This window comes from Epinephelus lanceolatus, chromosome 10 (genome assembly GCF_041903045.1).
Source record: "Epinephelus lanceolatus isolate andai-2023 chromosome 10, ASM4190304v1, whole genome shotgun sequence".
In the NCBI taxonomy this organism is placed as follows: Eukaryota; Metazoa; Chordata; class Actinopteri; order Perciformes; family Serranidae; genus Epinephelus; species Epinephelus lanceolatus.
Genome location: NC_135743.1, coordinates 370,001 through 383,757, shown reverse-complemented (window position 1 = coordinate 383,757; position 13,757 = coordinate 370,001). Strand labels below are relative to the sequence as shown.

General features: G+C 47.6%; 1 protein-coding gene across 1 annotated transcript in view; it reads left to right on the top strand.

Moving 5' to 3' along the window:
• The window catches only part of LOC117265984 (cortexin-3), a 38,306-nt gene extending 36,614 nt beyond the window's left edge, over nucleotides 1-1,692 (top strand). Inside the window, exon 2 of the mRNA XM_033640846.2 lies at nucleotides 20-1,692. Coding sequence (XP_033496737.1) covers nucleotides 99-350 — 252 coding nt within the window. The 5' untranslated portion in view covers nucleotides 20-98 and the 3' untranslated portion in view covers nucleotides 351-1,692. The remainder of the gene's footprint in view (nucleotides 1-19) is intronic.
• The last annotated feature ends 12,065 nt before the right edge of the window (nucleotides 1,693-13,757 follow it).

Here is a 13,757-nt window from a genome sequence, read left to right as displayed (position 1 = left end):
TGTCTGTCTTCTCTCGCAGGTCTCAAGTCCACTGAGTCTATCTTCACCTCCAAAATCTTGAAGCAACGGTCAAAGAGCTGGAGCCGAGACGATCAAGCATGGATGTGCCCAGGATGGCCGAGGGCCTCTTCAGCAGCACGCTGTCCTCGTCAGGCGGCGGCCATCATGTGCCTTCCTACCTGACGCTGGAGCAGAAGGCCGCCTTTGTCTTCGTGCTGCTGCTCTTCATCTTCCTGGCCCTCCTCATCGTGCGCTGTTTCCGCATCCTGCTGGACCCGTACCGCAGCATGCCGTCGTCCAACTGGACAGACCACACCGAGAAGGACACGTTTGATTACCGCATCGTCTGAGGAGCCGACAGGAAAAACAAATGACTGCAGATTCACCAGGAAACATCAGCTTTCAGGAAAACTCTGAAGGTCTGACTGAAAGAATTTTGACGGCGGATGGTCGTCGAGATGATCGTTAACAGCTTCTCCCTGCCAAATCTGAAACTTCTCAATCAGAACAAGACGAGCAGAACTGTGCCATGAAGATTATCCATCGCTCCCCTCCATCAGTTCTCCGGTGGACTACCTCGAGCCTCCTCCATCTCACACAGGGTCCCGTCTCTTTCTACGGATTTTAACAGTGTTTACATCTTTTCATGTTTACGTCCTAGCTTTTTATTGATGATGTAGACAATCAGTGTTGTCGAGGTCTATAGGTTTTCTTTGTGGACAGACAGCAGAGAGTTTGTGGGACTGAGGGATTTGATGCCTTATGTCTTTGAGAGAAACAATCGGAGAGACGGAGGAAGAGTTTTCCCTTTAATGAAAGGTTGGGACAGGAAGCTGCCAGCAGCCAGGAACTCCAACTGTTCTGTGTGTGCGATAAAAAACTGTGTCCTTTCAGTGTTGGATGGGCCATCAGTGTCCCCGTCTTTTAGATGTCAACAACCAAAAGAGGTGTAGAAGAACCAAGCGTTTACTGTGCTGTACCGTGTGCCTCATTTCAAACTAACAGATGTGTTTTAGAACAGACGACGATGACGTGAGTTCAGATTTTGTCTTTAATGTGTTTTTTTTGTGTCATGCCCATTTAAAGGAACCTAAACAGCATTTTACTGCCTGCAGTCGGTGTATTGACAGTTGGTATGCCAGACCTGCAGAGAGGTGATGATGAGGACGATGATGATGATGATGATGATGATGATGATGATGATGATGCATCTTCATCATCAGACCCTTTACAAACTGATGTGGTGGCTCTTTGTTGGGCAAATTTTCAACTGTGCGCCTTATCGTGTAGATTGTTTACAGTATCGTAGGTAGCGGAGACGCTGGAATCAGCCGCTCACTGATGCGACTGTGTCTTTGCACTTCACGGAGATGTCAAACAACCGATTAAAAGAAGAAGAAAAAGAAAAATGTTTCCTGCTCTTGTTCCTGCAAGGACAGGAAGTGAGCTCTTTGGACAGCGTGTGATGTTGTTGTGATCTGCCGTGGCCTTTTCCTTCCTATCGCAGACGTTGTGCTGAGGTGATGTGCTTCCTCCTGCATGTGTCCTCTCTGCATGATCAATGGTGAAGTGCTTTAATCCTCATTTGTTAGCCGTGGCTCGGCTGCTCGAGCAGCTGTTTCCTGTCTGTACGGAGCCTTTTCTTTCAACCTGTTTCTGCCCTTCTTTTTCTATTAAAAATGATCCAGAGCACAGCTTCCTGTTCACGTCTTTATTTCATCAGGTTCCTTCAGTGTTAAAGACAAACAGAGAAATGGACGAAAGCATTCGTCCAGACCAACTGCCCTTTCTGAGGTGGCCGTCTGCGCCCTGAGGCCGACACGTTCTTTCCCTCATTTTATCAGCGACTGGCAGCCGATACACACACACACACACACATTAGTCTCCAGGCTCGGGCTGCTCTTTGAGCCAAGACCCTCCACACCGCCATGCAGAATAACAACAACCTTCTGTGTGCGAGCGACACCTGAAAACCTGCATCATGTGTCACATTGAAGCAACACGTGTGTGTGAGAATAAATTCATGTGTTATTTAACCGTCGTGCTGATATCTCACATCCACAGGTTTTTATTTGGGGTTTTTTCTGCAGGGCCGCGGAGCTGAGGCGGATCAGAATTTTAAATGCGAGCTGATCCCAGAAAGGAGAAATGTGCAGTCAATGCTTTTTGGATTATTATGTAAGAGAGACAACCTACGTCTTCACCGGAGACGCTCACTGTTTGCTCTTCTTTAAAGTCAAACACTGTCGTGCTGCCGCACTGATTACTGCTGCAATATGAAACTGAAGCTGCATCATGTGTTCGTACAGAGAGCCGCCGGCTGCAGCAGGACAGAGGCCACCTGCTCAGGTCCTCATCAGGTCCTCGATCCTCCTGACAGCAAACAGACTCTCTGTTTGTTTTAGCTGATTGTTCTGAGCAACTCTCAGAAATAGAAACAAATCATTTCTGGATGTTGGTCTTTGTTTGGTGTCTCTGAAATCTGATTATCTGCTGCCAAACAAAGATGATAATCTGATGTGAAGACAGTGAGCGGGAACATGAAGCATCATGGATCAATATTAGTCATGCTTTATGCAACATGACTCATATTAAAGATAATTAAATTCTTTTTGTTCCGGCTGTGCAGCTGAATTTATTCTCGCCTCTCTGCAGTTAATTTTCTGCTCTGAACAGGTTGAAGTGACCGAGGACAGGAGGGCAGAGGACAGGAGGACAGAGGGCAGCAGGAAAGGAGGACAGCAGGACAGGAGGACAGAGAACAGGAGGACAAGAGGACAGGAAGACAGGAGGACAGGAGGAGAGAGGACAGGAGGACAGGAGAAAGGGGGATAATTGATTTTACAGTGACTCTTATTCCCCACAGACGGTGATGTCTGCAGCGTCTGTCACTTTTTCTCTAAAGAGTGAACTTGCCACAGGAGAGATGTTGGATTCAGGAAATCGACACGTTTCACAGAAACACTGGGACAATGGTCAGATCAGTCAGAGTCCGTCTGATGGTGGCGCCTGAGTGCAACATGATCCCAGTCCATCCTGAGAGGAACCGTTAACCTTAAGGTGGCGCCAGAGGAAACAGTCAGGAGGGTTTATCCTCTGAGGAGCAGGAACGTCCAAATCAAAGTTCATGACAGTCCATCCTGCAGGTCTTTTATTATAATATTTCAAAGATGCAGAGCTAAAAATACGAGTTACAACCTTCAGTCTCAACTAGAGCTGAACACTGACCCTGTTCACACACAGATGGCGCTATAGAGCTGCTAAAAAGTCTTGTCTTTACATGTTTACACAGAACCAAATGATTGCGGCATCATGTGGCTCCAGTGTGTGATGTCAGACAGCGTGCTTCTCAAACCTCCTGCAGTGGGTCACACACATAACATGTCATGAGGAGAGACTGTCTCCACCCACAAACTCCCCGTACACCTGTACAGACAGCAACAGTCCATATAATCAGTACTGGAGCTCAGGGTGTCCATGAGGCGTTCAGGGCTGCGTGAACTGAAGGATCAAACCTGCTGAAGTGACTCTGCTCCGTTTCAGAGTCCTGTATCTCCGACCAGACAGGGGTCATGTGACCTGGTGGTTCAGGCGGTTATCAGAGTGTGATACTGTGAGTCTGTCAAACATGATCAGGTCTATCAGAGAGAGACAAAGTCCACCAAGACAGGAGGATGGATGGGTCAGACAAACACAGGACTCTGGTCTAGGAGACGGCTGCTCATGTCCTAAGAAGATAATGTTATTTTAACTGACGAACTTAAGGTGACGTGACCTAACGTACTTATGGTAACTATGGTGACAACCAAACTTTATTTAAATCAATTCAATCAATCAATTTTATTTATAAAGCCCAATATCACAAATCACAATTTGCCTCACAGGGCTTTACAGCATACGACATCCCTCTGTCCTTATGACCCTCACAGCTGATCAGGAAAAACTCCCCAAAAAAAACCCTTTAACAGGGAAAAAACGGTAGAAACCTCAGGAAGAGCAACTGAGGAGGGATCCCTCTTCCAGGACGGACAGACGTGCAATAGATGTCGTACAGAACAGATCAACATGATAAATTAACAGTAATCCGTATGACACAATGAGACAGAGAGAGACAGAGAGAGAGAGAGAGAGAGAGAGAGATGCAGGTAATGACAGTAGCTTACAACAACATTATTGAAAATAATAATATTATAGTTCTGGCTACTGTGGTACAATATGTTGAAAGTATGTATTAATATCTGGCAGTATACATGTGTGACAATAGTCATATGTGTATAATAACAGTAGAAGTATGACTAATGACTAATGATGGCAGCAGCAGCAGGAGGCATCTGGCAGGACCACGGCAGCAGCACAACCACACACGTCACGCTGTCCAGGCACCGCTGTGATATGAGTTAATCTGAGAGACAGTGGAGCACAAAGGCTCCGGAGAAGAAGCCGAGTTAGTGACATCCAGAATGGCCGAGTTAGCAAGATGCAGTAATAGAATACGAGAGAGAGAGAGAAGGAGAGAGAGAGAGAAGGAGAGAAGGAGAGAAGGTGCCCGGTGTATTATAGGGGGGTCCTCCGGCAGACTAGGCCTAAGTCAGCCTAACTAGGGGCTGGTACAGGGCAAGCCTGAGCCAGCCCTAACTATAAGCTTTATCAAAGAGGAAAGTCTTAAGTCTAGTCTTAAATGTGGAGACGGTGTCTGCCTCCCGGACCGTAACAGGAAGATGATTCCACAGGAGAGGAGCCTGATAGCTGAAGGCTCTGGCTCCTGATCTACTTTTGGAGACTTTAGGGACCACGAGTAACCCTGCGTTCTCAGAGCGCAGTGTTCTGGTGGGATAATATGGCACTATGAGCTCTCTAAGATATGACGGAGCTTGACCATTTAGAGCTTTATAAGTTAACAGTAGGATTTTAAATTCAATTCTGGATTTTACAGGGAGCCAGTGCAGAGAAGCTAAAACAGGAGAAATATGATCTCATTTCTTAGTTCCTGTTAGTACACGTGCTGCTGCATTCTGAATTAGCTGGAGAGTTTTTAAGGACTTACTAGAGCTACCTGATAATAGAGAGTTACAGTAATCCAGCCTAGAGGTAACAAAAGCGTGGACCAATTTTTCTGCATCTTTTCGGGTCAGGATAGGCCTAATTTTCGCAATATTACGCAGATGAAAAAATGCAGTCTGTGAGGTTTGTTTTAAATGAGAATTAAAAGACAAATCTTGATCAAATGTTACTCCGAGGTTTCTTACAGTAGTGCTAGAGGCCAGAGCAATGCCATCTAGAGAAACTATGTCATCAGATAAAGAGTCTCTGAGTTGTTTGGGGCCAAGAACAATAACTTTCTTCATCGTTTCATCGATAAATACAACTGAGTATCATCTGCATAACAATGGAAATTTACAGAGTGATTTCTAATGATGTTACCTAAAGGAAGCATATATAGAGTAAATAGGATTGGTCCGAGCACAGAACCTTGCGGAACTCCAAAACAAACTTTAGTACGTAAGGATGATTCATTATGAACGTCAACAAACTGAAAACGATCAGATAAATAAGATTTAAACCAGCTTAGTGCTGAACCTTTTAGGCCAATTAAGTGATCCAGTCTCTGCAGTAGAATTTGATGGTCAATTGTGTCAAACGCCGCACTAAGATCTAATAAAACAAGAACAGAGACAAGTCCTTTGTCTGAAGCAATCAGAAGATCATTTGTAATTTTAACTAGTGCTGTCTCAGTGCTATGATGCACTCTAAATCCTGACTGAAATTCCTCAAATAAATTATTATCATGGAGAAAATCACACAGCTGGTCTGCGACTACTTTCTCAAGGATCTTTGACATAAAGGGAAGATTAGATATTGGTCTATAGTTGGCTAACACCTCTGGATCCAGGGTGGGCTTTTTTAGGAGAGGTTTAATTACAGCTACCTTAAAAGACTGTGGTACATAGCCTGTTAATAAGGATATATTGATCATATCTAATATATGAGTGTTAACTAAAGGAAAGACCTCCTTAAGTAGCCTAGTTGGGATGGGGTCTAAGAGACACGTTGATGATTTAGATGAAGAAATCACTGCGGTCAATTCTTGAAGAGAAATTGGGGAGAAGCAATCTAAATATATATTAGGTCTTACAGCTGTGTTTGAGGTTAGATATGTACTATCTGAGGACAGGAGGTCATGAATTTTGCCTCTAATAGTTAGAATTTTGTCATTAAAAAAGCTCATAAAATCATTACTGCTAAGGGCTAAAGGAATACAAGGCTCAATAGAGCTTTGACTCTGAGTCAGCCTGGCTACAGTGCTGAAAAGAAACCTGGGGTTGTTCTTGTTTTCTTCTATTAATGCTGAGTAATAGTTTGCTCTGGCATTGCGGAGGCCCCTCTTATAAGTTTCGAGACTGTCTGCCCAGATTAAACGAGATTCTTCCAGTTTGGTTAATCGCCAATTCCTTTCAAATTTTCGCGATATTTGTTTTAACTTACGGGTTTGAGAGTTATACCAAGGAGCGAACTTTCTTTGCTTTGTTAACTTCTTTTAAAGAGGAGCTACAGAGTCAAGTGTTGTTCGCAGCGAGCCTACGGTGCTATCGACAAAATGATCAATTCGGGAGAGGTTAAAGTTGGTACAGGAAACCTCTGTTACTGAGGGACTTGGTATTGAATTTAACAACGGAGTAATCATTTCCTTAAATTTTGTGACAGCACTATCTGATAAACATCTAGTATAGTAACTGTTGCTGAGTGGCATGTAATCGAGTAAAAAGAAATCAAAAGTAATCAAATAATGATCCGATAGCGAGGGATTCTGTGGAAAGACTGTTAGGTTATGAATTTCAATTCCATACGTCAGAACTAGATCGAGGGTATGGTTAAAACAGTGAGTGGGTTCATGTACACCCTGACTGAAGCCAATGGAGTCTAATAATGAGATAAACAAGGTAGCCTCACCTCCAACGCAGCAAATAAACTACACTTGTTACAATTACCACTGTCGCTAAAGGAGGCAGAGGCATAGCTAAACATCTGGCACACCGAGCAAGAAAGAGCAGCTAGTAACGTGCAAAGAACAGCTAAGATTAGCAAGAAAGTCATAAAGGAGGAGAGCTATTAGTGCTTAAACAGAACTAGTGTGGGTTAAGACTTGAATCAGATGTTAAGCAGCTGAAGTGAGGAAAAAGCAGAAAGCAAGCAGGGAGAGTTCACTAGAGCAGCAGCACAGAGACGCTGTCACAGAAACACCAGAAATGACACAACACGCTTACCGCAGTACGTCAGCACGTCAAGCCGGGTGGTGGCTGTATAGTCACCAGTCTAAATCAGACTCTGATCCTGAACCGGCCACGTGTTTAAACCGCAGATGGTCAGATGTGTGGTCTTGGTAGTTTGAAGACATGTTGGGGCTGTAATGTAGCACACGCTCCTGTGGGTGGTGTCAGAGGGTAGAAACTACTGACCTCTGTTATTATGGGATAGAGGTCTGTTGGATTATATCGGGGGATGGATAGAGATCTCACATACTGATGAAACCAGTAAAAAGAAGAGTTTTCATGCTGCGTTTAAAGACGAGTGATGACATCAGGCGGGTTGTTTGGAGCCTCAGGGCGCCAACTGATGAGCTGCTGTCAGTCCTGGTCTCTGAGGGGCCGCCTGAGGTCCGCCGCCAGGTGATGTCAGGACTTCAAAGCTCTACAGTGCAGCGAGGAGCCCGGACAGGAAGTGCTGTTCAAATTACATTCTGAAATCACTTCTGAAAATGACAGGCAGCTGATTGAGGAAGACGAGGGTCAGTCTCCTTCATCAGGGGAGGAAGACAGCTGCTGAAGGGTTTCACTGAGAGCTGGGTGAGTCCTGCTGATGCTGCTGATGGCCAATGGGAGCTGCCCAGTATAATGACAGTCATTACTGGTGACCAGCTGCAGGATCAATGGCTCCACTGGCTGCTCGACATAAACAAGATGAATCATCAGAATCACTCGTCATGTTTAGATTTTAATGAAGACACGAAGTCAAGATTTAAAATGTTTCCAGATATAAAACATTAAATATGTTTTACATTTTATTTCTTAAACTCAGAAACCACTGAACACAACTTAAAGACTGTGTCTGTGATTATTGTGACACATGTACACATTTACAGTACAGGCCAAAAGTTTGGACACACCTTCTCATTCAATGCGTTTTCTTTATTTTCATGACTATTTACATTGTAGATTCTCACTGAAGGCATCAAAACTATGAATGAACACATGTGGAGTTATGTACTTAACAAAAAAAGGTGAAATAACTGAAAACATGTTTTATATTCTAGTTTCTTCAAAATAGCCACCCTTTGCTCTGATTACTGCTTTGCACACTCTTGGCATTCTCTCCATGAGCTTCAAGAGGTAGTCACCTGAAATGGTTTCCACTTCACAGGTGTGCCTTATCAGGGTTAATTAGTGGAATTTCTTGCTTTATCAATGGAGTTGGGACCATCAGTTGTGTTGTGCAGAAGTCAGGTTAATACACAGCCGACAGCCCTATTGGACAACTGTTAAAATTCATATTATGGCAAGAACCAATCAGCTAACTAAAGAAAAACCAGTGGCCATCATTACTTTAAGAAATGAAGGTCAGTCAGTCCGGAAAATTGCAAAAACTTTAAATGTGTCCCCAAGTGGAGTCGCAAAAACCATCAAGCGCTACAACGAAACTGGCACACATGAGGACCGACCCAGGAAAGGAAGACCAAGAGTCACCTCTGCTTCTGAGGATAAGTTCATCCGAGTCACCAGCCTCAGAAATCACAAGTTAACAGCAGCTCAGATCAGAGACCAGATGAATGCCACACAGAGTTCTAGCAGCAGACCCATCTCTAGAACAACTGTTAAGAGGAGACTGCGCCAATCAGGCCTTCATGGTCAAATAGCTGCTAGGAAACCACTGCTAAGGAGAGGCAACAAGCAGAAGAGATTTGTTTGGGCCAAGAAACACAAGGAATGGACATTAGACCAGTGGAAATCTGTGCTTTGGTCTGATGAGTCCAAATTTGAGATCTTTGGTTCCAACCGCCGTGTCTTTGTGAGACGCAGAAAAGGTGAATGGATGGATTCCACATGCCTGGTTCCCACTGTGAAGCATGGAGGAGGAGGTGTGATGGTGTGGGGGTGTTTTGCTGGTGACACTGTTGGGGATTTATTCAAAATGGAAGGCACACTGAACCAGCATGGCTACCACAGCATCCTGCAGCGACATGCCATCCCATCCGGTTTGCGTTTAGTTGGACGATCATTTATTTTTCAACAGGACAATGACCCCAAACACACCTCCAGGCTGTGTAAGGGCTATTTGACCAAGAAGGAGAGTGATGGAGTGCTGCGGCAGATGACCTGGCCTCCACAGTCACCGGACCTGAACCCAATCGAGATGGTTTGGGGTGAGCTGGACCGCAGAGTGAAGGCAAAGGGGCCAACAAGTGCTAAACACCTCTGGGAACTCCTTCAAGACTGTTGGAAAACCATTTCAGGTGACTACCTCTTGAAGCCCATGGAGAGAATGCCAAGAGTGTGCAAAGCAGTAATCAGAGCAAAGGGTGGCTATTTTGAAGAAACTAGAATATAAAACATGTTTTCAGTTATTTCACCTTTTTTTGTTAAGTACATAACTCCACATGTGTTCATTCATAGTTTTGATGCCTTCAGTGAGAATCTACAATGTAAATAGTCATGAAAATAAAGAAAACGCATTGAATGAGAAGGTGTGTCCAAACTTTTGGCCTGTACTGTATATTGTCTCAGAGACAAAAACACACTCCCCCTCGTCTCTCCTTGTCTCTCCTTGTCTCTCCCTCATCTCCCCCTCGTCTCTCCTTGTCTCTCCTTGTCTCTCCTTGTCTCTCCCTCGTCTCTCCCTCGTCTCTCCTCATCTCCCCCTCATCTTTCCTCCTCTTCTCTCCTTGTCTCTCCTCTTCCCTCCCTGCAGTCAGACCCTTCCTGTTGGACTCCTGATGTGTCTCAGTCAGACAGCTGAGTGGACGGATGCTGTACAGAAACAGTAAGGTCACAGGTTTGATTCCCAGAGGACATAAGAGACGCTGTGTTCTGGTGGAGGGTCCAAGTCTGATCACAGAGCTGCTATCAGCTGACTGAAGGTAACCATGGAAATCAAAGCATCCACAGCTCTGACTGTGATTATCTCTGACCACTGTGTGACCCTCCCCCCACAGAAACACAAGGTTACAACAGAGAATGATGACTTTACAGATTTCAGCTGAGACCACACCTCAGACTCTACTCAGTCTGATCCCAGAAACACAACCTGAACTGAGACTCACTGTGTGATACAGAACCTGCCAGATATAAGAAAACATGCAGATTCACTCACCAAAGTCTTCCTCAGTTTGAAAAAGTTATCAGTCAGCGTGGGTTTCCTCCAGGTGCTCTGACATGTTCTCCCTGTGTCAGCGTGGGTTTCCTCCAGGTGCTCTGACGTGTTCTCCCTGTGTCAGTGTGGGTTTCCTCCAGGTGCTCCGACATGTTCTCCCTGTGTCAGCGTGGGTTTCCTCCAGGTGCTCTGACATGTTCTCCCTGTGTCAGTGTGGGTTTCCTCCAGGTGCTCCGACATGTTCTCCCTGTGTCAGCGTGGGTTTCCTCCAGGTACTCCGACATGTTCTCCCTGTGTCAGCGTGGGTTTCCTCCAGGTACTCTGACATGTTCTCCCTGTGTCAGCGTGGGTTTCCTCCAGGTGCTCTGACGTGTTCTCCCTGTGTCAGCGTGGGTTTCCTCCAGGTGCTCTGACGTGTTCTCCCTGTGTCAGTGTGGGTTTCCTCCAGGTGCTCCGACATGTTCTCCCTGTGTCAGCGTGGGTTTCCTCCAGGTGCTCTGACATGTTCTCCCTGTGTCAGTGTGGGTTTCCTCCAGGTGCTCCGACATGTTCTCCCTGTGTCAGCGTGGGTTTCCTCCAGGTACTCCGACATGTTCTCCCTGTGTCAGCGTGGGTTTCCTCCAGGTACTCTGACATGTTCTCCCTGTGTCAGCGTGGGTTTCCTCCAGGTGCTCTGACGTGTTCTCCCTGTGTCAGCGTGGGTTTCCTCCAGGTGCTCTGACGTGTTCTCCCTGTGTCAGCGTGGGTTTCCTCCAGGTGCTCCGACATGTTCTCCCTGTGTCAGCGTGGGTTTCCTCCAGGTGCTCCGACATGTTCTCCCTGTGTCAGCGTGGGTTTCCTCCAGGTGCTGACGTGTTCTCCCTGTGTCAGCGTGGGTTTCCTCCAGGTGCTCTGACGTGTTCTCCCTGTGTCAGCGTGGGTTTCCTCCAGGTGCTCCGACATGTTCTCCCCGTGTCAGCGTGGGTTTCCTCCAGGTGCTCTGACATGTTCTCCCTGTGTCAGTGTGGGTTTCCTCCAGGTGCTCCGACGTGTTCTCCCCGTGTCAGTGTGGGTTTCCTCCAGGTGCTCCGACATGTTCTCCCTGTGTCAGCGTGGGTTTCCTCCAGGTGCTCTGACGTGTTCTCCCTGTGTCAGCGTGGGTTTCCTCCAGGTGCTCCGACATGTTCTCCCCGTGTCAGCGTGGGTTTCCTCCAGGTGCTCTGACATGTTCTCCCTGTGTCAGTGTGGGTTTCCTCCAGGTGCTCCGACATGTTCTCCCCGTGTCAGCGTGGGTTTCCTCCAGGTGCTCTGACATGTTCTCCCTGTGTCAGTGTGGGTTTCCTCCAGGTGCTCCGACATGTTCTCCCTGTGTCAGCGTGGGTTTCCTCCAGGTACTCCGACATGTTCTCCCTGTGTCAGCGTGGGTTTCCTCCAGGTACTCTGACATGTTCTCCCTGTGTCAGCGTGGGTTTCCTCCAGGTGCTCTGACGTGTTCTCCCTGTGTCAGCGTGGGTTTCCTCCAGGTGCTCTGACGTGTTCTCCCTGTGTCAGTGTGGGTTTCCTCCAGGTGCTCCGACATGTTCTCCCTGTGTCAGCGTGGGTTTCCTCCAGGTGCTCTGACATGTTCTCCCTGTGTCAGTGTGGGTTTCCTCCAGGTGCTCCGACATGTTCTCCCTGTGTCAGCGTGGGTTTCCTCCAGGTACTCCGACATGTTCTCCCTGTGTCAGCGTGGGTTTCCTCCAGGTACTCTGACATGTTCTCCCTGTGTCAGCGTGGGTTTCCTCCAGGTGCTCTGACGTGTTCTCCCTGTGTCAGCGTGGGTTTCCTCCAGGTGCTCTGACGTGTTCTCCCTGTGTCAGCGTGGGTTTCCTCCAGGTGCTCCGACATGTTCTCCCTGTGTCAGCGTGGGTTTCCTCCAGGTGCTCCGACATGTTCTCCCTGTGTCAGCGTGGGTTTCCTCCAGGTGCTGACGTGTTCTCCCTGTGTCAGCGTGGGTTTCCTCCAAGTGCTCTGACGTGTTCTCCCTGTGTCAGCGTGGGTTTCCTCCAGGTGCTCCGACATGTTCTCCCCGTGTCAGCGTGGGTTTCCTCCAGGTGCTCTGACATGTTCTCCCTGTGTCAGTGTGGGTTTCCTCCAGGTGCTCCGACATGTTCTCCCTGTGTCAGCGTGGGTTTCCTCCAGGTGCTCCGACGTGTTCTCCCCGTGTCAGTGTGGGTTTCCTCCAGGTGCTCCGACATGTTCTCCCTGTGTCAGCGTGGGTTTCCTCCAGGTGCTCTGACGTGTTCTCCCTGTGTCAGCGTGGGTTTCCTCCAGGTGCTCCGACATGTTCTCCCCGTGTCAGCGTGGGTTTCCTCCAGGTGCTCTGACATGTTCTCCCCGTGTCAGCGTGGGTTTCCTCCAGGTGCTCTGACATGTTCTCCCTGTGTCAGCGTGGGTTTTCTCCAGGTGCTCTGACATGTTCTCCCTGTGTCAGCGTGGGTTTCCTCCAGGTGCTCCGACATGTTCTCCCTGTGTCAGCGTGGGTTTCCTCCAGGTGCTCTGACATGTTCTCCCTGTGTCAGCGTGGGTTTCCTCCAGGTGCTCTGACATGTTCTCCCTGTGTCAGCGTGGGTTTCCTCCAGGTGCTCCGACATGTTCTCCCTGTGTCAGCGTGGGTTTCCTCCAGTTGCTCCGACATGTTCTCCCTGTGTCAGCGTGGGTTTCCTCCAGGTGCTCTGACATGTTCTCCCTGTGTCAGCGTGGGTTTCCTCCAGGTGCTCGGTCTGTATGGGTCACTCAGCTGCTTCAGCTCCAGGCTCTTCTCGGTCTCATGAGACGAGTTATCTAACGCTGACACTCCTACGCAGCACCTGAAGGTTCACACTCACCTGAGTTACATCACAGACCTCAGGAGGAAACATGTCTGCCTCCACATCCACACTTTCCTTATTCCTCCACCTCACCAAGAGACCAGACTGGAGACTTGTTTCCAGGCAGTCTGTCCATCTGTCCGTCTGTCCGTATATCCATCTGTCCGTCTGTCTGTATGTCCACCTGTCCGTATGTCCATCTGTCTGTCTGTCCGTCTGTCCATCTGTCCATCTGTCCATCTGTCCGTCCACAATGTGAAGACAAACGTCTAATGATGGTCAGAGATGTTTGTGATGTGAAGACAGGAACTGAAGCTCTGTGACAGAGATGGGGACAGCTTCATGTCTGTCCACAGTGGGGACATGTCCCTCTGTCCCTTTAACCACAGACTCAGTGTGGGGTCTTTGAAGACGTGGTCTAATCCCATCGTCTGTGTGAAATGGTGTCTGACGCCACAGGAAGTGTTTCCAACATGGCTGTCTGACAGAGAGCGGCTGCATGGACACTGAAACCATGGCAACGGTGGACAGAGTCAGACACGTAGACACATCAGACGCCTTTTTGAA